The 25,236-nt window shown below is 42.9% G+C and overlaps 1 protein-coding gene across 1 annotated transcript; it reads left to right on the top strand.

Annotated features, from left to right (window-relative positions):
• Positions 1–10,414: 10,414 nt before the first annotated feature.
• SNTN (sentan, cilia apical structure protein) lies at positions 10,415–24,898 on the top strand. Its single transcript, XM_047711460.1, has 4 exons — positions 10,415–10,524; positions 12,735–12,769; positions 19,704–19,843; positions 23,955–24,898. The coding sequence occupies exons 1-4, from the start codon at positions 10,415–10,417 to the stop codon at positions 24,111–24,113; spliced, it is 444 nt and encodes a 147-aa protein (XP_047567416.1). The 3' UTR covers positions 24,114–24,898.
• The last annotated feature ends 338 nt before the right edge of the window (positions 24,899–25,236 follow it).

Here is a 25,236-nt window from a genome sequence, read left to right as displayed (position 1 = left end):
TGTAAAAAGCAAGCATCTATTCTAACTCATGCAACTATGAAGAAATAGTTACAAAATGTATTCCAGTGTATTCTTTCCAAAAGTAACCCTTGTGTTAAATTAGATATTTGGAAAGAAGAAATCTCAGATTGTATAAAGAGTAGGAATTTTTGCTGATGGATGATGTCAATGTTAGTCAGTTGGAGGTAACTAAGGAAACTGCTTTTATGTGGGTGTTACTTCAGGTACTCTGTGCTCCCTGAAACTTACAAAGGGCTTAGCGATTTAAAATTGGTGGTGGGATTTGCTTAAGCAGACTTGCTATGTAACAATTTATCATCATGACAGGGGCTGAGGAGTTCAAGGCAACGTGCTGATGCTTGCTTTCCTAAGTCACGGCTCAGGAGAAAATATATTTTGTTAGGGAAATTAGAATCCTCCAAATAGATTCTCCAGTGTATTAATATCTCTGCTGGACTCAAGATTGGATATTTCTGTTTACAACTTGGTTATCTTTATTTGTATCTGTCCAATTTCAAACGGGCCACTAGGAAGGCATGTTGCCAGCTGTTTTAAATTTTAAAAGAACAATTTTATCAACATGATAGCTTTTTAAACCCGTATGCACCTTATGGTGAGAATGTGATCCAAAATAGGGTAAAACAAAAGTGCTAAAAATATACATAGATCTTGCTAGCATTCTGGGCATCCAAGTCTTCCAGGTTAAATCACATTCTCCTCGAGACGGAAGCACCAGTGGAGATTTAGACCATATTGTATTTTACTTCTTCAGTACAGATTAGTCTCAAACTCTGACACCAGCATAGAAAAACGCTTCCACTGGGTTTGGAAAGTCGTGATCTGCAGGCATAAACTGAGAAAAACAAAGATCTGAGTGAAGACTGAGCATTCCAGTTCCCTGGGGGGAAGGCAGGAGTAGATAAGAGTAGACAGAACACAGCAGCCAGGCGAGGACTAATCATCCGGTCAGAGGAGAAGACAGCCCCGAACTCCACTAGGACAATAGTGAAGGCTCACAATATTCCCAATTATCGAGCTAAGCAATGTCATGACCTCTCTGACTTTCAGAAGCACAGAAAGTGGCTCATCAGAACTCAGGCAGCAGGCACAGAGCTCTGAAAGGAGCACAGTGTACGGAGAGCAAGGGAAGCCATCCATCTATCATGTGTCCGCTGGACACCTAGTGTTATAGTTAGGGCTTCATGTCTCCATTCATTCTGTGCTTCTTCCCCTAAAGGACTTAAAACAATCCCGGTTCTCCATGCAAACCATGCATAAGATTTTCTTGAGGAAAAAAACTCGGGTTTTGTAACTAATTCAGACTCAGGTGGTTATAACCGGGGGAAGAAAGAACTGGACAGATGGGGCACGGGCATGGGAAGGAGGTGTTTTACTGGATGCCTTCTAGATGTTTGTTGGAAGTATGGAAATGTGTTATTTATTCAAAAATAAATTAAAAGTTTGAAGGTACATGGTTAAACACTTTCGGATGACTTTGAAAGCAAGCTTTTTCCCACATAAGCTACCATTTTGGGAAATGCAAGCGAGCACTTCCTTGCCGGGATGAACAATTCCTTCAGTCTTTCTCAGCCAGATCGCTGGAAGCGTATTTTGTGGAGCTGAGCATTCTCGCCTGATTTCTTCACCCTGTGGGTATTAAAACCCTAAATTAAGAAGCCACGGATGAACCAACGACTTCCAGACCCTCTTAGCGGATAGTGGATTACTAGCAATAACAAAGCCTAACATCTTGTTTAATTTTCCTTGTTAATTGACGGGATAATAAGCATCGATTCTGCACGTATGCGTGTGCTGGCTGCGTCACTGCAGTCGGCATGTTTTATTCATGAGGAGGCCCCAGATGGCTCCGGTGACCCTCAAAACCAGGTCTTCCCTCCGAGATGAGCATCAGAACGCCTACATAATGACAAGTCACCAATGGAAAACTGAAGATTCTCGCTTCTCCCCCCCACCCCATTACACTGTAGGATCATTTAAGGCCAGACCAATCAAACATCCAGCATTCTTGCTCAGAAATGTCATCTCTACTACATCAGACAAGCAGCAAAATGCTCCGGGCCACCTGCTGGCAGCTCCACTGGGCGGGCCCATGACAAAACCGCAGTCTTCCCAAGCGCTGTTGCTGACGCCCCGCCAAAGAGAGGAGGAAGGCCTGACAAGAGACTCTGTGCGTTGTCAACAGGTTTGGGCCCTGTGCCTGCTGGCTTCTGGAACACAAATCTCAAAGAATGGTTTCATTACCAAACAAATCAACAAGTACAGATGTGGCATGAAACATGTAACACAAAAGGGTCATCCTAAAGACCAGACGTCCCAATGCGGACCATTATGAGATCACAACGGCGTGGGCATGCAGAAAGAGGGCAGCAAAATGTAGATATAAAACTTATTAGAGAGAGCAGAGAGAGAGAGAGAGAGAGAAATAAATAACAAACAAAGAAGCGAATACCTAACTCCACCATCTGTGGAGGCAATGAGTAGGGACAGGAACGCAGTGGAGTTCCCCGAATGTGGGTGGTGTGAGTGGCAGACAAGAATGGTGAGGTCCTATCAGCTGTGTGCTGTTAGATCAGATGATAGGCTCTGGAGCAAGTCATGAAGCTCCCAGGGTGTGTTCATGAATATACAGCAAGTATTTAAATAAGCTAATGTTTCTAACACTGCAGAGGAACTTTGTTTCCAGAAAGGCGGAGTGGACATATTTTCCCTAATCCTCCTGCTAAGTACAGCTAAAAAGCCTGGACACGACACATAAAGATAAACACAAGTCTAAAGGAGAGAAGAAGACAGATCTTCAAGGGAACTTGGAACTCAGACAACAGAGCAGTGGATTCCCTGGGGTTCCTTTTTGTCTCATTTATACCAGACTGGGTAAGAAGGAAGCACCCAGCCACCCTAAAACACCGAAGGACACAAACGGAAGAAGTCCCAACAAAAGTCTGTTCTCTCTAGCCAAAGTAGGAAAAAGACAGCCTAGCAAAACAGACAATTTTTAGAAAATAATTGCTCTACTCCAGCTAAACACAACTACAGAGACATTAGAGAGAGAGAGTGAGAACAAGCATGAGCAGGGGAGAGGGGTAGAAGGGGAGGAAGAAGCAGATTCCCTGCTGAGCAAGAAGTCTGATGCAGGACTCAATCCCAGGACCCTGGGATCATGATCTGAGTCAAAGGCAGATACTTAACTGACTGAGCCACCCAGATGCCCTATTTGTCAGTTCTGTTTTGCAACTGTATCTGCACTGATTTTAATAGCTTTAGACTCCTAGGGAGTGCTCACTAAATATTCATTTAGGAGATGAATTGCCAGTTCACTTCTCTATGTGTACTGCAGGGTCCTCAGCTCTGTTGTTGTTGTTGTTGTTGTTAATTTAAAGGTTTTTATTTTTAAGTAATTTTTAAGTAAGTAAAGATTACTCCAACCCCGAGAACAAGAGTCACACACTCCTCCGACTGAGCCAGCCAGGCACCTGGAGTCACTCTATCGTTATGAAAATTACATGAGAAAACACAACTTTCCTAGAATATATAAAGAACTCCTACAATTAAACAAAAGCTTTTTTTTTTTAAGATTTTATTTATTTATTTGTCAGAGAGAGCGAGGGAGAGAGAGCGAGCACAGGCAGACAGAATGGCAGGCAGAGGCAGAGGGAGTAGCAGGTTCCCTGACGAGCAAGGAGCCCGATGCGGGACTCAATCCCAGGACGCCGGGATCATGACCTGAGCCGAAGGCAGCTGCTCAACCAACTGAGCCACCCAGGCGTCCCAAGCTTTTTTTTTTTAAATGAGGAAAGGATTGCAATAGACATTTCTCTGAAAAGATAAACAAATTATCAGCAGGCACGTGAAAAGATGCTCCATATCATTAATGAGAGGGAAATGCAAGTTAAAGCCGCCAGGAGATGCCACCTCATTAGAATGGCTACTACCCAAAAAGGGGGGGGGGACAAAAAAAAAACAACAACAACAACAAAAAACAGAAACTAAGTACTGGCAAAGGTGTGAAGACATAGAAACTCTTGTGCACTGTTGGTAGGAATGTAAAATGGTTCAGCTGCTTGGAAAACAGTGTGGAGGTCCTCAAAAAATTAAAAAAAGAATTAACATATGCTCCAAAATGCAATTTCTGGGTATATATTCAAGTGAATTGAGAGCAAGAGCTCAAACAGATATTTGCTCACCCACACTCATAGCAGCATCGTTCACAATAGCAGGAAAGCAGAAGCAGCCCCAGTGTCCACGCATGGACGAATGAGTAAACAAAATATGGTAGATATATACAATGGGGAGAGGGGAATATGGGCAAGTATTGTTTTAATGAGTAAGAGTTTCCCTCTGCAAGATGAAAAGAGTTCTGGAGATGGATGGTGGTAATGCTTGTATGAGAAAAAGAGTGTGAATATACTTACTATTGCTACTGGACACTTAAAAAATGGGTAAGATGATACATTTTATGTTATATGTAATTTACCATATTTTTAAAAAATTGTACAAATCACAACATAGTAGAGACTTGTTGAATGGACATTATAGAGGTGGAGTCTAAAATGTATATTTTATAACAACCCTGTGTTCTTGCCTATCATCATAGCTAACCAAAGAGGATTTAGCTATATATGTAGGTCTCATCACCATTTATATCAGCTTCCCACTCTGGCAAGATCAATCAGGAAAAGGGGGAATGTCAGGGAAGGGTCAGTGCCACTGACTTCAACAACACTACCATCCAAAACTTAGATATTGCCTGGCTACATAAGATACTGTCTCAGCAAGCAAGCAAGAAAGTATCTGGTCTCCTCTTACTGAAGAAAAAGAACAGAGCTGACTATAGAATAACAGAATTAGATTAGGCCATGAGAAAAAATCAATACAAGTTATCCCAATGCCCAGAGCCCATCTTTCTAGTTTTCAACAGAGTTTGTGGAAACAAAATTGAAGAACTCGGCAAACTGAATTATTCCCATAAAGTTCCCATTGGAAAGGAAAGGATCATCTTTACAAATAGAATTAAAGACATATTCAGTTGGAGAAGGAAATTCTTAAGACATACTCTTGCCTGGTGGAAGGAAGAAGGGTGGTAAGACGAGTCCGAGCACTGGTAGGTCAAAGAGCTGAGCTGCATTCTTCCGTTAGCTATGGGACCACAAGGGTGCTGGAAGACACATTGCCTTCCCTGATCATAGCCTCAAACAGAGGTGACCCAAGCTTCCTTCACTTCTTTCTTCAAGTGAATTCACTTGACAGAGGCTTTAATAAATTTTATGAATTTATTATTTAATAATAAATATATATTTAATATATTTTATGAAGTAAAATATTTTTACACATGTATATGCCCATGGGACCACCTCCCAAGTCAAGAAATAAAATTTTCATTATCCACAGAAGTCCCCTCATGCTGTTTCCTAATCAGTCTCTCTTCCAAAGGGTAACCACTTTTCTAACTTCCGTGACCTGATATTAGTTTTTCTTGTTCTTGAACCTCATATAAATGGAATCCCATGGCCTATGTACTCCTTTTTTGCATCTGGCTGCTTTATTCAACATGTGGTTTGGAAGTTTATTCATGTTTTTTGTGTATTTGTAGTTTGTTCTTTTTTATTGTTGAGTACTATTTCAAAGAGTATAACCAAACAGCCAGTAAGCATGAAAAGATACTCAAAGCCATTACTCATTAAGGGAATGCAAATTAAAATCGCATTGTGGCTGGCAATGCCAAGTGTTGGGGAGGGTATAGCAAAACCAGGACTCATGTATTGTTGGTAGCAGAGTAAAATGGAGCCATCTTTTTTGGAAAAGTCTTCAGCAGTATCTAAGAAAATTCAATGTAATTTAGTCTATGACCCAGCAACTCTATTCCTAGATATACATCCAAGAGATGTGAGTACATACGTACACAAAAATACTCATAGAAAAATGTTCATAGCAGCTTTATTCATAATGGTCCCAAAATGGAAACAACCCAGATATCCAGATTCCTAAACTTACTATATTCAAATGAAGAGTGTTTGAGGCTCTACAGTGGGCAAAACATACCCTTCCTCCCTGTCATCTCTTCCCGTCACGGGCATGACCCCCTCTTCTTAGGGATTCCATTTCATCCTCAGGTTCCCCTGAGAGCAGAGAGGGAGCTCTGGACACTACATATCTCCCAGGATCACATATATGCCTGACTCTCCCTCGTGTAGGTCACATCCTAGATTCTGGGTCACAGGGTAGGTAGTTAACAAAAGTCCAACTTCATAAACATTTCCTGAGCAGGTTGCTAGACCCTGAAAGGCAGATACAAAGATAAGGAAGATGTAGTCCCTGCCGAGGACAGAGTGGTTGACAGCCTGATTCCTGGAGTCACAAAGACCTGTGCTTGAATCCCAAATCATACTCGTGGTGTGCTCCTGGGCAGGCCCTGATGTCCTCATCTGTGTAAGGCATCTGCACAATGCAAATAACAATAATAGGGCCACCAAAAGAGCTTTTTTTTTAAAAAGATCTTATTTATTTATTTGACAGAGAGAGAAAGAGAGGATCACAAGTAGGCAAAGAGGCAGGCAGGTAGAGAGGAGGAAGAAGACTCCCCGCTGAGCAGAGAGCCCGATGCAGGACTTGATCCCAAGACCCTGAGATCATGACCCGAGCTGAAGGCAGAGGCTTAACCTACTGAGCCACCCAGGCGCCCCCAAAGGAACTTTCAAAGAACTGGATGTGAAGCACATAGCTCTGTTGGAAATGAGTGCTATCGACGACGATGATGTTCACCCTCTAGCGAGGAGAAAAGATAAACCATAACTAATTACACATTCAAAGCAGATGATCACAAGTGTTAAAATAGAGGTAAAATGTGCTACGGAGAAATAGAAAGGAGAGGCTAATTTGGGCTAGAACATTCTAGTAAGATTTCTCGTAGGATTTATGGAGAGCGGGGTGTCAGCTGAGGCAACAAGAACCACAGCTCTAGTTTTCGTGATCAAACAGTGCAGCGAGAGGCAACAGGCTATAATAAAAAGAGCATCAAGTGTGAGACCGTACAGCCTTAGGGCTGAATCTAGGCTCCCTCATTTATTAGCCATAGGATTTCGAGCAAGTCATTTAACACCTCCAAGCTTCCGTTTCGTCATTTATAAATGATGGCAATCCCTATGTCTAGGGGTTGTTGAGGAGAAAAGGAATTATTTATCAAACACCTAGCACACCGCCAGCTTCTCCAAGCACACGTTTTCACCATCACATTAACTGCGTGAGAAACTCCGCGTCCACACACACACAGCTCCTCTTGGGGTGAGACTGGTGGCTCTTTTCAAAAAGGCGACATCATGAGCAACCTGGTGACATTTGCCGACAGCAGCACCTCTCACGGTGGTTATAAAACGCTTGGGAAATCTGTCAGTCCTTTCAGCCAGGAGAATGCACATGTACGTCAATGTTTTTACATAATTAAGAGATTCTGAGACTCCCCCAAAATGTAATTCACAAAGCCACCGAGCTTCCAGAACCCCCATGACCTAGCACCAGAAAAAAGCATCAGCCAAAGGGTCAAAGGCAAGTCTCTTAGAGCCTCCCTCCTGTGATCTGCTGTTTAAGATTGGCAGAATAAGAAGCAGGGCCGGGAAGCAAGGTGTGAGAGCAAATCTGTGAGCGAAATCCTCTCCTCTGATGACATTTTTTCTCGCTCAGATAGTTGACCAAGCCTCAGCACCATCAGCAGCGTGCTGGGCGTGCACACGGTCAGCCTGCTGAGCGGACACTCAAGAGCCCTGGGGCTGCTCCTGTGGACGGGGTCTCGGGCATGGATCCCTGAGTGCACAAGGCATCATTTCTCAACCCCTTGCCAGTGACGCCTTTCCTCTCCCCAAACCCATACCTGCCTCAGTACACTCCTGTACCACCCTCTTATTGCCAATGGGCCAGACTGACTGAGAGATTGTTTTAAATGGTTTTTCCAGGTGGGTCAGCCCTGTGTGTAAATAGCCGGAGTGTTCATGATGTTATGAGATACTGGTCTAGGGAAAAATAATGTATTCTCACCTGAATGGTCAGCAGATGCTGCTATGTCTTTTTAAGAATGTCACCAGTGATTTGGGGCACCTGGGTGGCTCAGTGGGTTAAGCCTCTGCCTTCAGCTCAGGTCATGATCTCAGGGTTCTGGGATCAAGCCCCACATTGGGCTCTCTGCTCAGCGGGGAGCCTGCTTCCCCTCTCTGTCTCTGCCTGCTGCTCTGCCTACTTGTGATCTATCTCTGTCTGTCCAAAAAAAAAAAAAAAAACCCAAAACAAAGAATGTCACTGGTGATTTGACCTTCTTCTTCCTCTCCCCCTCTTCTTCCCCTTCACCTTGTTCATCTCCTGCTCCTCCTCCTTCTTTTTCTTCTTCTCCTCCAGCATCATCATGCTCTTTCTTGCCCATTTGTTTGCCCCTCTCTCCTATTCCATTCTCCGACCTCCTCGATGCCGCAGGAGGCTAATTCAGACAGAGTCTACCTCCAAGATTCGCCTGCTGCACTGGCTGGAGATAAGCATGTGGGGTTCTTCTTCCCCACTCTCTCCCTGCTTTGTCTGATTTCTGGCAATGGCTGCCTCCCTTCAACCATAGCACTGTGAAGTGGCCCTTCCTGTAAGAATCCAGGTGCCCCTGGCCTCCATAAAACGATTTCTTCTGGCCCCTTCAAGACTAAGGTTGCTAGTCTCTTACTATCGCTGCACTCTGGATGCCTCAGCACCCATGCCGAAGTCTCCTAACCCCACCCCCCTGAGTCATCCTCTCATGGGTGTCTCTGGAGCCTTCTGAGCTAGGTTCTGCATCCCGCCAGGACTCTGATGACAAGATCCTCTCTAACATCATCTTCTCAAGGACAGTTATTTGTTGGCAACTCGTCATGTATCACTGTGTTGACTTCTTCACCAAAATGAACTCACTCAGCCTTCCTGTAATTCCATGAGGAAAGTCTTATTTTGCAGGTGACAAAGCAGACCTCACAGTTTTAAAGATCTTCCAGACACAAGCAGGGAGTGGCAGAGTCAGAATTCCAACTTAGACCTTTCTACTACCAAGCCTCTTTTGGACCACTACCCATGGTTCTCCAAAACGGTGCATCATCTGGAATGTGTGTTACAGATCCAGATTCTGGGAAACCCACCCGGAGCCCTCTGTGAGGAAACCAGCTCTAGGTTTGAACTTGGGCAGTGAGGGTGGCTCAGGGTTATCATCTGACCCACAGGAGATCATGGCACAGGCTAAATGACAACCTATGGGGAGGGCTGGCATTAAAACTCCGACGGTTATGGTAGCAGTAGTTAGTAAGGCCAATCAAATTCTCTCTCTCTCCAGTTTAAATTTAAAAAGCTAAGGGATTAGCCAGGGCATAGAGGTAAGAGAGAAAAGAAAACCCATCAAGGGAAGCCAGCAATGAGAGAGCAACATAGCCTTATGGTACACAGTGGCCAGTGATACAGTGATAAGATAGCAGTGTCCTGGATCCAACTTGAAGCCTGGACAATGACTATTCTTAGCTTCTGTTGAGATCTATCTCCTCTCACCCATCAACTCACCAGTGATCCAAGTAATTTTTGGTCATGTCTTCTCTGGACCAGACTTATCTGAGTGAATAGATCCCCTGGTTTTTACAGAAAGGGCTCTAAGTTAACACAAGAGAAGTGGCCTTCCCACCAGTCTTTCTGCATTTATACTGTCCACCTCTATAAACCATTATTCACATTGAAGCCAGAGTGATTTTGCCAAAATGTAAATCTGACTTTACTATCTTTCTTGCTTAAAATCCATGAATGCTTTCCTATTCTTTTGACGTAGAGTGAAAATTCCCTACTGCGACCTACCAGCTTTTGCACGGTCTTATCCAGCACGCCCTCCCTTCCTCCTCAGCTGGGGCTTCACTCCTGGTCAACCTCTCTGGTCCAGACACATGGACCGTTCCCTCAGTCCCTCCTGGTCACCACACTCCTTCCTGCCCCTGAGATTAGTACAAGTTGTTCCTTCTGCCCATGATGTGGATCCTTGGCCCTTCGTCTACTTCACTCCTACTCATCATCAAACACTACTTCCCCAGGGATGCCTCCCTGATCTCCCAAACTGACACCAACCTCACAGCATCCCCTCCCATGGGTGTGATTTTTTTCATGTGATCGCTTGTTTAATATACCTCTTTCCCACTAAGTTGTCTGTGATCAGGGCCCATGTCTGATTTTGCTCACTGTTGCATCTTCAGCACCTTGCTCAAATATTTGCTGAATGCATGAATGGTTTAATGTCCACAAACAATAACACTAGCTAAAAGCTCTTCTGAAAGTACCTTATATAGTTGTCATGGAGTGAACAACAGTAGTAACAGTGGGTAAGTGACCGTTGCTTAGGAAAAACCAACACACAACAGGCGACCAGAGTATGTGTGGCTGTATGCACAGTAGCCGGGACCAAGCACTCCACTTGGAAGGGGACCCCGGTCCTTCTGCAGCCCCAACATCTACTTTAGCACCTAGGAAAATGCCCAAAAGGTCAGTGGCACATGGGTGGCTCTCCTTTACTGAGTTTCGTTTAAGCTTGCAGGTGCATTTCCAAAGAGTTCTTGCCCACCTGATGGCAAGTTTGGTGCTTAGTATTCATCTCAATCCAGCGTTAAGCTGAATTGGAGAAACAAAGGGAACAAATGGGCAGCTTTGATGGCAAACTGAAAAGATGATACAATTCACGCAATATCTTTGACTCCCTCTTGAGAAACATCTATATATCAAAATTAGCAAGGATTTTTAACTGTACACAAAATCTTTTAGATGATCCATGACAGAGGAAACTATTTTGTATCATTCAACTGTGTCAAATTATAGCTAATAAATTAAAAATATTCTTTCTCATGTAATGTTATTAGGAGATGTACTGTAGTTCAAAACACTTTCTTGAGCACCTACCAAGTGCTAGGTAGTACTCTACTTGGTAGGGAAGGTTTTGAGATAAATTGCATAGCTCATGCTGTCAAAGGTCTCGCAGACTAATGGAGATTATGGCAATAGAATATAACGGGCAAAAAAAAAAAAAGAAGAAAAAAAGAAAGTTACACAAGCCATGGTACAGGTGCACTGTAGGCAAAGTGAAAAGATGCCACATTGGATAAAGAAGATAATAATGGTGCAGAGTTTCTTGAAAACTCACCAAGGAAAAACTTGGTCTTTAGTTTCTAGAACCCTTTTTTCTAGAAACTTGGTTTCTGGAAAACTCACCAGGGAAACTCACCAAGGAGACCATAAAAGACCTAAAATAACATAGAGTCCTCGGGATGCCTGGGTGGTGCCATTGGTTGAGCATCCAATGTTTAGTTTCAGCTCAGCCGATCTCGGGGTTGTAAGAATGAGCCCTGCATAGAGCCCTGTGTGGAGCCCCACATTCAGTGTGGGGTCTGCTTGAGACTCTCTCTCCCTCTCCCTCTACCCCATCCCCTGCTCTCTCTTTCACTCAAATAAAAATAAACAAATCTTTAAAAAATATTATAGAGTTCAGCTTCCTAATTTCACAAATAAGAAAAATGAGCCCCCTCCCCGGGCCCCGCCCCACCGAGGTGATGAGGTTTTGATTAGTTCATGCCAAATCCAGAACTGGAACCCAAAAGTTTCCTTTAAGGAATTGTCAAAGATGTAACCCAGTACTACTGTTCTTACTGGCTTTCTCAAAAACCATTCCAGACGTCGTGGGTTGAGAAATCAAGCAAACTTTGATTTGCAGTTTGTGAGGGATCAAGATACATCTTCCTGCCTCCCATCTGGCCCCTTATCCAATTTCTTTCTGCTACATCAGGGGAAATAACTTTCCCAGATGCAAATCTGACCGTGCCATTGCTCTGTATTCAATTGCCTCCTTATAATCTGTTTGCTGCACTAGATTTCTAAGCCCCAAGAGTACAGGAACAGATGCATCCCACCCTCCAGCTCGGAACCTAGATTCTCAGGTAGGCTAAGCTACTAGAACAAATAAATAAACTTCCGATCCTTAGTGTTTTACGACACAAGAAGTTATTGATTTATTTATTTTTTACTTTTTGTGTGACAGTCTGGAGCCAGGGTTCCAGATCTATGGCCGATTTACTCCATGTAGCCTTGTAGGGACCCAGGATGTCAGTGATGCTTGTGGTTTTAACACGTGGCTTCCAAAGAGTCCTGGATAATTTCTATGTTAGTCAGGTGGAAATGGGAAAGAACAGAGAAGACCTTACATGGAAGGTGACCACGCTTTTCTACTCCTTTTCCATTGGGGGGACTTTAGTCCAGAGTGACATAAATGCAAGGAAGCCTAGGCTGTCTAGTGGGCTAGACACACTTGAGCACTACTTTTCTCTGTGGCAAGGAGAAAAAGGGGTTTGAAAGACAAATGATGTTCCACTAGAAGGTTCACTGAAGATTTACTGAAAATAAATGAATTTTTAAATCATTGTACAGCTTTCTTTTATTTTTTAAAAGATTTGTTTAATTGATTAATTAACTAATAGCATGTGTGAGCAGGGAGCGGGACAGAGAGAATCCCGAGCTGACTCTGCACTAAGCGCAGTGCCCGACATGGGGCTTAACCTCGTGAACCTTGAGATCGTGACCTGAGCCGAAATCAGAAGTCCCACCTGTAAAAACTGAGCCAGTCAGGTGTCCCTGCATTGCTTTACTTTAGACGCAGAGATGAATACCCACGCTCCAAAATCATTATGTTTCTTTCATTTTGTTGGCAGCGTTTCAATATCGAAACAACTGGCTTCAATAGAAGGTAAGACACAGGGTGACTGCAATGTACGTATTTCTCCTCTGCCAGGACAGCGCACGGAGAATTAAAAACAACAGGACATCAAAGAATGCCAGAGATGTGAGAGAACCTGTGGGTACATCATCAAATATTCATCATGTTCTTTTTAAAGACTTGAGAACTGAGGTCCAATGACAGGAATGAGTTTATCCAAACTTAGTCCATGCAAGGCCAAGCTCAGAGGAGAGCCTGGGTCCTCCGACCCCTAATTCAGGGTGCTTCCCACGTGCCCAGCTGCTTCTCTACGGGCAGCATCCTCAGGCTGTCCAGAGCAAGACCATCAATATCTAAGTCATGAATGGTCGCTGGACTCAGAATGCAATCAAACCCCCACTGCTCTGTTGATGGATTGAGAACACAGTGTGGTCAACTCTCAAAACGTAAATATTTGCCATCAAAATTCTATGTTATAAGTAAAATATTTCTCGAGCTAATAATATTGTCATAGAAAGAACAATATAAGAAAAAGACCACCCCTATACTTGGATCATGATCTAATTCCAAAATCTGTGGCTTTAAAATATTTACAGAGTAAGAAGCACAAATGGGTAGTTACTATGTTGCAATTGTTTTTCTTCCTGGATGGCTGGCCAATGTCTCCAAAGGAGACTCTGTGTTTTTACTGAAATAAATTTCCATTATGATGAAACTATTATTTTTATACTGTCACAATATGAAAACAGTGATTTCTGTTTTATAATTTACACAATTTCGGATACTTTTGATAAATATCTCACCACATGGCTAATACAACTTATCCCTTCTAAGAGGTTGAGAGGGGTTGTAACTCTCTGCATCACCTTCACTGCCCCTAAACACACACACACACACACACACACCCCCATTCCCAGCACCAGACTCCCTACCCTGGACCGTTGGACCACATTTACTCCGAACCCTTGAAAAAACACAGGATAAACATGGTTCATCTTCCCAGAATGTGTTTTATTCAATGACAAGTAGTTTTAAATGTTATCCATTGAAATAAGACAGGGATAGAGCATGGAATAGAGGTCACTATGAACTCCCATTTTCTCTGCTGGCTGCTTGGGCCTGTGCCCTTGATCTTTTTAGGGTGGGAACAAGGGATGAGTACATATTTGCTCTATCCTCCAAGACAGTTTTGTAGCAGGGAAGTTTGAGAAGCATTAGCATGTTGGGGAAACTACTGACCTAGAGAGAAAAGAACAGAGACCTGGTTTTCTGCCCTGCCGTGTACTACTGATGTGAATTTGGACAAACTGCTTCTCTCCGGCGGGTCTTCATTTCTTCATTTGCAAAGATAACTAATATTAGGAAAAGTTCTAAAATGAGGTGATTCTGACACCTTGCCACACCGAGAGTTGGTTTCTATGACTCTGAAGTGTCAGGAATTTCACTAGATCTAACGTTTAGAGCTCAGCGCCACATTCCAGGGCAGGTAAGGGGAAAGAGGCAGAGGATGGCTCCAATGTTCCAACCATCTCAGTTTAACACACATACACTGAGGTGTGTAACACACCAGGGCTGGGAAATGAGCGTAGAGAAACTACAACATATCTCAATAATTTGTTTAGATTGATTGCATGTTGAAATGACAGTATTTCTGATCCACTGGGTTACATAAACTGGGTTATGAAAATGATTTTGTATGTTTCTTTTCACCCTTTTAACGTGGCTGCTGGTAAGATTAGATTATCTTTATGGCTCATGTGACATTTCTTTTGGGCAGCTCTGATCTAGAAGGAAATTCAGATGGATCAGCTATGTTTTGGTGTGAGGGTTATGATAAGTCTGTGTTTGGGGAAGTAGAGAAACACAAAGGAGGAACCTGTTTCCCATTCTGGGGGTTTGGGAAAGAGTCCTACAGAATGCACTGCCTGAGAAACAGTACAGAGAGGCAGTGTGCCTCATGGTGAGGCACCAGCCTGGCTGTGTGACCTTGAACAAGCTACTTACCTTTGTGAGCCTCTGTGTCCTTATCTGCAAAGTGGTGAAGATGTGCGAACCCACCTCGGAAGCCTGGTGTTAAGAGTTCAGTGACTCAAATCCTGTGCATCCTATGGGAGAATGGCTAGCATGTAGAATACTAGGTCTATAATCGTTCATTTCAATTGTCTTCTAGAACGCAAACACCAAATTAAGAATTGCTTTCTTGATACTGCTCACTGTTCCATCCCCAGAACTAGGACAGAGCCTGGTAATAAGTATTTGCCAAAAAATACTTGCTGGGAGAACAGAGTAAAGGGACTACACACAGTTTAGTATTATTAAAACATGAAAAGTGAGGTAGGAAACAGAAGGAGAGGCCGGCACGAAGCGCCCCATTTAACACCCTCTCTAACACGCCCCTTCCAGAGGCAAGACAGCTGATAAAAGATGCCGAAAGAGAAACATCAACCCCTTGGGTTTTTAATAGGACTTAGCCCTTTACAATATGCTTTCACATATTTGCTCACAACTCTGTGAGGGAGACAGGGCAGGAATTAAAAGGCAACATGCTGAGTTTATTAAGGGAAGAACCTGACCATAAAAACAGGAAACCAAAACACCTCTGCAAACTATCATGAATGTTGGTAGGACAACCAAGAGCACCTCGTTATCCTTTATTTGTAGTATTTTCTAGTTCAATTTGTACCATGAACATATGCTGTTTCATAGTCAGGGAAAAAAATGCCTGCTGGGGTTAAAAGAATGGCAGAGAAGGAAGAGGAGTTGGCTTGCCCAGATGGAGGCTCCCATCTAGATTGCAGAGGGACTTGAACTTCTGGGGGCGTGGGGGAGGGGCTGGACAATGTCTGGATCCCACAGCCTTTGTGGAGATGGCCTTACAAAGAGAGACTCCAAACCAGCAGGTCTCTCTATGGACTTTGAAGTCACACAGACTTTCAAATCCTTCATCTGTCTCTTTTGAGCAATGTGACCTTAAAACTCTTAATCTCTCCATGTGTCAATTTCCCATATGTAAAACTGAGACACAAATAGTGCCTATCTCTATGGGTTTTACTAAGCATTAAATAAAATTATGTTGGAAAAGCATCTGGCACCCAGTAAACAAGGAAGGTGTCTGTCATCATTTGCAAGCTCGCTTATGGCTTGCAAATATACCCCTTCCTCGCCAGAAAGGCAGAGCCTGGAGATCACGAGGTCACTGTCCCCGTGACCCAGTCGAGCAGCTCATACGGGGCTGCTCTCCATGTTGTAGATGCCCCAGGGCGGTGTGCCAGGTTCCTCAGGTCCTTCTTCGGGTTCCTTTGCACCCTTCCCGGTTTGTTCTCCATGCCATGGCCAAAGCGATGTCTCAAAAACAAAACAAGATCATGGCAGCCCCTCTGAGCCTTCCCAAGTTACTCTTGGTTATTAATTAGTAAATTAACTGGCCAGAATTACAAAGGAATATTTACCTCTTAAAGAATTAAGCTATTTCCTCTAAGCAACGGGCTTCCTAAAGACAGAATAAATAGAGCTTATTCTTCAGCCACGTAAATTCAAGGTTACCACCTTATTGCATCCCACAGCCTCAAACACACACACACACACACACACTCCAGGGAAGGCAGGTAGACACAAGCTAGAAGAATATGCTCATTTCCTGGGATTACTGATGGGCAGCAAAGTGCTGGGTAACTGAGAATCTCAATTCTAGCTGTGGGACATGAATGGGACTAGAGGAGATTATGCTGAGTGAAATAAGTCAAGCAGAGAGAGTCAAGTATCATATGGTTTCACTTACTTGTGGAGCATAAGGAATAACATGGAAGACATTGGGAGATGGAGAGGAGAATTGAGTTGGGGGATATCGGAGGGGGAGACGAAGCGTGAGAGACTGTGGACTCTGAGAAACAAACTGAGGGTTTTGGAGGAGAGGGGGTTGGGGGTTGGGTGAGCCTGTATTGCATGGAGCACTGGGTGTGGTGCATAACCAATGAATGCTGGAACACTGAAAAGAAATAAAATAAAATAAAATAAAATAAAATGGAAAAAAAATTCTAACTGTGGGTTTCGTGGATGTGGCAGAGAGGAAGGGAGGAGGAGGAAGAGGAGGTTAAGGATGGGGGAGAAAGAACTAAAAATCAAATCCAGAGAAGCAGGGAATGTTCTGAGGCTGGAGCTCGAGGCTCCACTGGACAAGCAGACGGAAGTAGGAAAGGTCAGGCTCAAGACATTGGCAGTGAGACTGAGGAGCAGAAACTAGGAAGGAAATCAGGGAGGAAGAAGATGAGAACACAGGTTTGCAGACATTCATTGCACAAATATATGTGAAGCACCTGCCATGTGCCAGGCATTATTCTAAATATCACAGGTTCCACAGAATACAAGACATACAAAACAAAACAAAACAAAACAAAAAACAAAAAACAAAAAACAAAAAAAAACCCCAAAACAAAAAAACTCTATCTTCATGAGGTTTACGTTTTCCACATGGATTCTAATTCAGGCTCTGCCACTCAGTAGTAGTGTGTCCTCAGCAAGATCACATCCTCCCGCCATCTGTAAAGTGGTAGATGATGGAGATACATACTATGCCTGAACAGGAAAAGTCGGCATAGCAAACGTATCAATTCTCCTCAAATTTCTCTTAAGGTTTATTGTGAGTCCTATAGATACACATAAAGGAAAAAGGCCTAGAGTAGCTAAAATTGTTTTGAAAAAGGAGAAAATGGGGGACTCACCATCCCCCATGTTATTGTTTACGATATGGCTATAGGAATCAAAACAGCAGACCGCTGAGAGAGGGTCAGATGCACAGATCGATAGAACAGAATAGGGAACCCACTGACTGACCTATACAAAGATGCCCAACTGATTTTTGACAAAGAGAGAGGAAAGATACTATTTTTAACAACTGATAGAGGAGCAGGTCGTCATCCATCTTAAAAAAAAAAAAAAAAATGAACCTCTACCTAAATCTCACACCTGCTACAAAAATGAACTCAGCGTGGACCCTGGATTTAAACGTAGGCCCTAAGATTATAAAACTTCTCATTTCATGTGGGATAAATCTTTCATAAGAGGAAAAAAATCGGTAAATTGGACTTCATAAAAAATTAGAAACTATTCCCACACAAAGGATCTCAATTGAAAATATTAAAAAACCCAACAAAGGACAGAGTAGAAGAAAATATTTTCAAAGGAAAGTACGATTCCTTTCCAGGGGCTGTAAGTTCTGCATGGGCCAGTCCCACCTTCTTTCCTAATCAGACACCCTTCTCGGTTCCCACCACAGCTGTCTCCTACCAGCTACATGCCACCTCTCCTACCACGACATGCCAGACTCCTTCTGATCTGAGCCTTCATGTCTTCTGCTCCCTGAGCCTGGGACATCTGGCACAGTCCTACTCCCAACCTGACTTTCCCCAACCAATGCTTTATAGGGCAGGATCCTTCTCATTCATTAGGTTTTAGCGTACATGTTCGTGTAGTCTCAGAGACCTCCAAGATCAGCTACCTAAGGAGTTTTCATCCCAGATATATTTATTTTATTTTTTCTGTCTCTGTGCCTCCTTTGCTCATACATTACAAGCTGTAAATATGTATTATATATATACATATGGACAAATAATTATTCAATATATATAAAAACAAATATATACATATTCTCTTCTTGATTATTGCTTATTATCTCTCTAGATTGTAAAGTAGATTGTAAGAGGGCGAGACCCCATCTGGTTGTGTCACTTCTGGGTGCTGAGTCCCTTAGGAAAATGTCAGAAGTGTAGTAAGGGTTCAATACAAAAGTTGTGTTATCCTGTCTGATCATCATTCTTTGTATCAACAATTGTAACACATGACCCAGGCTAAAAGCCATAAGATTTTGGGTTTGTTTTTTTTTTTCTGTTCTTCTTCTTCATTCATTAAACATCATGTACAAGCACTTACTACATAGCAGGGATTTGTGCCCCTGGGAATACAGGGAGAAAGAAAGGTAAGATCCCTGACCTCATGGAGCTTGCCTCTGAGTTGAGAAGAAAGACTATTAAAAATGCAATAACTGTAATATGTGAAAAGTTCTATAATATAGGATGTGGTAGGGCCTAGGAGGATAGAGAACACATGAATTTTCTCCACTGTACCTTGTGAAGTTCTCAGTGTTCACTGGGTACTACCCACTGAAGAGGAATGAGTTAGCACCACCCTTTCAAGGAGTTTAAACCAGAGAGACAAGCTGGGAAATCACTATGTCCTAGGCTGAGTCAAAGGGCTTCCCTTGTCCATCTTGATAATAAAGAACCTGCTTTGGATGTAATCCTCCTTTATCACACTGATGGGAGGTGACGCTTTGATTGACATAGAACGTAAATTCCACAAGAGCAGGACCTTCTCTTACTCAATGTGGCACCCTCAATGCCAGAGACTGAGCCTAGCACATAGTAGGTACCCCTTAAATATTTTATAGATCAGCAAACCAACACTGAGAGAGGTGAGGTGTTTTCTCAAGGTCACATGACAAAATGGTGGGAAATCTCATCCTGATTCTACTGATTCTTATTGTCCCTGAAGAAAGTGTGGTTTTTTTGTTTTCTTTTTTTAGATTTTTATTTATTTATTTGACAGACAGAGATCACAAGTAGGCGGAGAGGCAGGCAGAGAGAGAGAGGGAAGCAGGACCCCTGCTGAGCAGAGAGCCCCATGCGGGGCTTGATCCCAGGACACAGATCACGACCAGAGCCAAAGGCAGAGGCTTAACCCACTGAGTTGCCCGGGTGCCCCCTGAAGAAAGTTTTGTTTCCCTTGTTTAAAGATCCAGGGCCAGATGTTCCTATATCCCACTCCCTGATAGAGGGCAAAGAATCCAAGGACAGGGCCACATTGACACACATCTTTGAATCCTATGCCTCCGGGTTCCCTTGGAAAATATAACCTCATGTCTGGGGAGGAGTCATTCCTAACCTAGACAACATCACTTTTTCCCTTACAGCTCTGAAGAAGGGCTCAGATCTGGAAAAAGCCATTGCCACTATCGCACTGATCTTCAGAAACTCTTCTGACCCTGATGGGAAACTTGGAAAAGCTACTGCCAAAAATCTGCTGCAAACACAATTTAGGAATTTCACAGAGGTAAGTGAATTAACAGGCATGAAGAAACAGGGACCACACCATCATGGCGGGCCCAAGAGCCAGCAATCACGTTCTTTCATTCAACAAATATTTAATGAAGACCTACCATTTGCCAGGAAGTGAGCTGAGCACTGGAGTTAATGCAATGGACAACCCAGCAATCTAACAATCCTGCAGAGCAGAGAAACATGCTGAAAAAGAAATAAGAAATATTCAAATAACCATGAAACAGGAGAGCATGCACTGAAAGAGTAAAATAGAGGGACCATCTTGGAGCAGTCAGTCCAAGAAGCTCTCCTGGAAAACAAAGGTATAGCTGAGATCTGAAGAATGAGCAAGAGTTAGTAATGCCAGGGAGGTGGGTGAGAGCTGAGAATGATAGCATGCCACGCAGAGGGAATGGTATATGCAAAGCCTGTAAGGCAGGTCGAAGACCTGGGAGGGTTGGGAAGTAGTTGGTGAGAAGGGAGAGGAAAGTAGGAAGCACTAGGAGATAGGCTGAGGAGGTAGACAGAAGCCAAATTACAGAGGCACCACCTGAGGGCAGAAGGAAGCCAGGCACGGTCTCTAAGTCCAGGACTAAGAAGTTACACCACCTGCAGATGGAAGTGGGGTTGGGATGGGGAAAGAACAAAGAGAGAGTGTGAGGAAGCATCCAAACCAAGGACAAGGATGGTTGGGACTAAGGTGGTGAACAGGAGAGACATCTGGAAGGTGGAATGAACGGGATCTGATAACTGATTGGCTGTAGGGTTGAAGGACAGGAGAAGCAAATGATGACATTCCACTTTCTGACCTTGGGAAGAAGGGGGTGGTGGCCTTATTCCCAGAGAAGATAACGATTGGGAGATTAAGCAGATTTGAGGTGAGGTGGGGTAGGGGGAGAGGTGATGAGTTCCATTAGAATGTGTCAATTTTAAGATGTCCATGAAACATGCCAGAGGAGAAGGACAGCAACAGGACATATGACTTGGGCGATCAGAATAGAGATTTGTGTTGGCAATAGAGAAGTCAGAGTTAGCAGTAGATAAAGAGCCACAGACCTAAATTACCTACAGGCATATTCCCCAACCTTCAGTCCCTTGAATACCACCTTCAGTATTTCCCCCTATCTGCCTATAGCTTGTATGATAATTCACTTGGAACTTTTTCTTTAACTCTCAAACTTAATTAAATTTATAGGAATACGTTAGTGCTATTGTAAATGTTAATTCAGTGGGTAAAAGTGGAAGGTAATAAAAGAATAGATGACTATTAACTTGTATTTAATATTTATTCCTGCATCACCTAAAACTAAGTTATATTCTACAAGCATACTTTGGGAAATGCTGGCCTTGGGGAAATGTGTAAGAAGAAAAGAGGGGCTAGCACAGAATCTAGTTCATCAATATTTTTGGGTAGGGAGAGTAAGAAAAAACTTAAAGCAGTCTCTAAGGTGCTATGTGTGTTCTGAGTTATTAAAAAGATAGGTATTATAATTGCATTAAAATATAAATGTAATGGGTTTTGTATATGTCAGTTATATTGGGTGTCATCCACTGGAAGAAAGCTGGGTCAAGGGGACAATATCCTGTGAATCTTCGATTATTTTAAGACACTGTATGAGAAATCAGCCTTGGTTTTGGATCCACGAATAAGTGATTTTTTTTTTTTTTTAGAAACCCAATTTCATTGAAACCGACTAGAACGGTGGTTGCCAGGGGCTGGGGGGCTGGGAGGGGGGAGTGAAGTGATGTAGGTCAAAGGACATACATTTTCCTTTACAAGAAGAATAAGTATCATTTGTATTATTCTTTGATTTTTTTTTTTTTAAAGAAAGGCTTTTTCAGCCAGAATTATCAGGCAGAATTTGACAAGTGGTAGAAAGTTCTAGGGAGTCTTTAAGGAAGGCGTGGGTGAGTAAATCCTATAACATTTGCCTGCATCAGAGGCCTAGAGAAATGACAAATTCCAGGGAGAAAAAGGCCTCCTAGCTGATGGCTAGGCAGTTCTTCAGAGAGCTTCTAACCAGCATGAAAAGGAGCACCTAGTGGAGGGTCATCCTGATGTCCAGTCGTCCCCCTTATGTGTATGGATACTTCCTAGACCCCTGTGGATGCCTGAACCCAGAGACAGAACCTAACCCTGTACAGACTGCTTCTCACTCTGCACAGGGAGGCTAAGAAGTAGTTGGTGAGAAGGGAGAGGAAAGTAGCAGGCACTCCAGGGAACTCAGGGGCATTCTCAGTATTAATGGCGATAAGCTTCACTTTGCACAGAGCAAACGTGGAGTAATGTCAGAATGCTACCTGGGACCCAGCATCCAGCGCTGTGAGATTCCTTTAGGCAGGCAGGGGTACCTGAGTCCACGCCTAAGATGGCGGCCCCTTGGTTCCTAACTGGGCTTTCTCCGGCATCCCCATGTGGAGTGAATATCTCTATTCTGGTGAATAGAGATGGATCTTTGGCTAAGGCCTGGGTTCTGAGGGAACGTCTCCTTTCTTACAAGCCTAACATAATTTGGGGGATCTTGACCCTCTATAGTCAGTCATTTATAATAAAACTGAACATTTAAATGCACTATTAAGAAGACACAAAAACAAGAGGCTTCTGGGTGTCTCAGTTGGTTAAGCTGGGGACTCCTGGAGTTGGCTCAGGTCTTGATCTCATGGCTTACGCAAGTCGAGCCCCAGCTTGGGCTCCCTGTTCAGCAGGAGTCTGCCTGGATATTCTCTCCTTCTGCCTTCTCTCCCACTCATGCAAGTGCACACTTTCTCACTTCCAAATAAATAAATAAATCTTCAGAAGAAGAAGGTGAAGAGGAGGAGGAGGAAGAAGAAACCGAACAAGATGGCTGGTCAGGCCCCAAGAGGGCCTGGACCTGGGTCAGCTCCCGTGCTCTTTCAAAATGGGGCGGGGGGAGATCTGGCACACCTGCGTGATCCTGTCGATTAAGCCTCCAACTGTGGCTCAGGTTGTGATCTCAGTGCCCTGGGATGGAGCCCCGTGGTGGGTCCACATTATCAGGGAGTCTGTTTGAAGATTCTCTCCCTCTCCCCCTGCTTGTGCTTGCCCTCCCTCCTTCAGACAAATAATTAATTTTTAAAGAGAAAGAGATATCTACAGCCACCTCTGACATTTGAGCAGTGTGCCATTCCACTGGTAAGTAATCCTATCTCTGCCTTGGATCTGACTCTTTCAAAATAGCACTGAGCTGTCCCGCAGAGAGGCAGGGGAAGATCCTCTTGCCCTCACGGTTAGGTGGGACCTCCTGAGAGAAGCAAGAGCCCAGGGAAACAAGAATGGTCTAGCCTGTAAGAGGAATGTATCATCATTCCTAAAGGGCCTTAGTTATTGCTGTGATGGCTTTTTACAGCTAGCACATGGGTGAGCATTTGGGGTTGAACTAAATGCAAACATCGCTCAGAATAACAGAGAATCAAATGACCCTAATGTTTTTAATGCCGCTTGGGAAGATATTTCACAAGCTGTGGTTGGAAACTAAAAAGCCTCTCCGTGTCTGTACTACTCATGTGTTTTTCCTTCAATCTATTTATGAGGACTGTGGACTTGGGGGTGATTTATGATCAAACTAAAAGCTGAACAATTTTGCAAAGCACAGATTTTCTATTAGCATTTTTATTTCGTATTTCTGGACAATTTTATTGTTCAGTGCAACACAGAATGAATACTTCCCATAACAGAGATTGTATTAAAAAAAAACAAATTATATTTTGAAATTCTGAAAACATAACGTATCTGTTTCTAGAGAGGCAGATAGCTTAGCAGTTAAAAGTGTGGGCCCCAGGATCAGAAAGTCAAGACTATGAATTTGGGCTCCATAGATGCCTAGGTTGGGGCAAGTTACTCAATTCTCACTGAATCTCTGGTGCCCATCTGTAAAATGGGGAAAATAATAGTGTTTTCAATGAGGTCACTACAGAAATTCAGTGAAATAACCTATGAAAAGATATAACACAATGCTCAACTAGTAGCACTAATAACAACTTGACATGACATTATTAATAACATGTTACAAAAACATGTTAATAATATGTTTCTTATTGCTTGTTTTCTGTAAAACCAATGTGGCAAAATGAATTTGGTTTTGACTTCTTCTTTATTCTCACAGGGACAAGAAACCAAGCTCAAATACCAAGACCTCCTTTCTGAACTCGACAAGCACACTGAAAATAAGCTTGATTTTGAGGATTTCATGATTTTGCTTTTAAGCCTCACTGTAATTTCAGATTTGCTGCAAAATATATGGAGTGTAAAAATCGTGAATTAAATAGCTTTAAATGTGCAGTTAAACAAAATAATGGTAGTAGACAGTGTTAAATGTTTAAGGATTTTTTTCTGTTTTATTTTTAATTAATTGAGCCTTCTGATCATGAATTTGGAAAGGCCTGGGATGGTTCTGATTGCTAATATTTGGATCCAATGCAACTCCAAAAGTCCGTGCATACTCTGCAGGATGTTTACATAGTACAGTGTCTGGGTCCTTTACAATAGGATAGATTTGATACCACTGAATATCAAATTGCTTTTGCTTAGTCAATAGAGACTTAGAACACTTTCCTTATAGTCATTGACTTACTCATTCATTCATTTATTAACTGATGTTTGTTGAGCATCTACCTGATGGTACTGCTGAAGATACGTAATGAACTAGCTATATAATCTGTACCCTCAGACATGATTACAGAAGTCTAGCAGAAGAGATGGACATTTAACACTATATTAGCCAATTGCAAATACAGTATAACTATAACCATGATAAGGACATTAGGATACTAGAAGAGTTCATTACCTGACATGGGCTCAAAGGTCAGAGAAACTTTATTGACATTCTGCAAAAGGCAAAACTACCCAGAGGCAGGAGAGATTAGTGGTTGCCAAAACCGTGGGAGGGAAGTGAAGTTGTTCACAAACGGGCACGAAAGAACTTTCAGGAGGGATGGCAATGTTTTATATCTTGATTGTGGTGGTGGCGACATGACTGTACACATTTGTCAAACTCTTAGAACCGTATACTAAGTAAAAAGGATGAATTTTACTGTATGTGAATTATACCTAAATAACCATGACTTAAAACCAAAACACCCCAATATCCTCGCAATGTCTGCCAACTCTTTGTTGCCAACCAACAACTTTCTGAAAGTATCTTCTAAAAGCGGTTATGTTTCAAGGACACACATCCCCTATGTCCATGCCTGTGTTTCTGACTTCAAATACACACACATACACACACATCAGTGCCTGAGCCTTCGAGACAGACTTCCACAAAGACATTTACTCATTTAAAATTACTATAACTTCCAAAATCCCTCCCCCTTATCTTGCCTTTTCTTCCTAGCTCAACACTGTAAGCCTCACATACATATGTGAAGAACCCCTTGCAGGAGGCAGAC

This window comes from Lutra lutra, chromosome 1 (assembly GCF_902655055.1).
Source record: "Lutra lutra chromosome 1, mLutLut1.2, whole genome shotgun sequence".
Lineage (NCBI taxonomy): Eukaryota > Metazoa > Chordata > Mammalia > Carnivora > Mustelidae > Lutra > Lutra lutra.
Note: the sequence above shows the minus strand (reverse complement) of the source record. Positions and strands in the feature narration are given on the sequence as shown.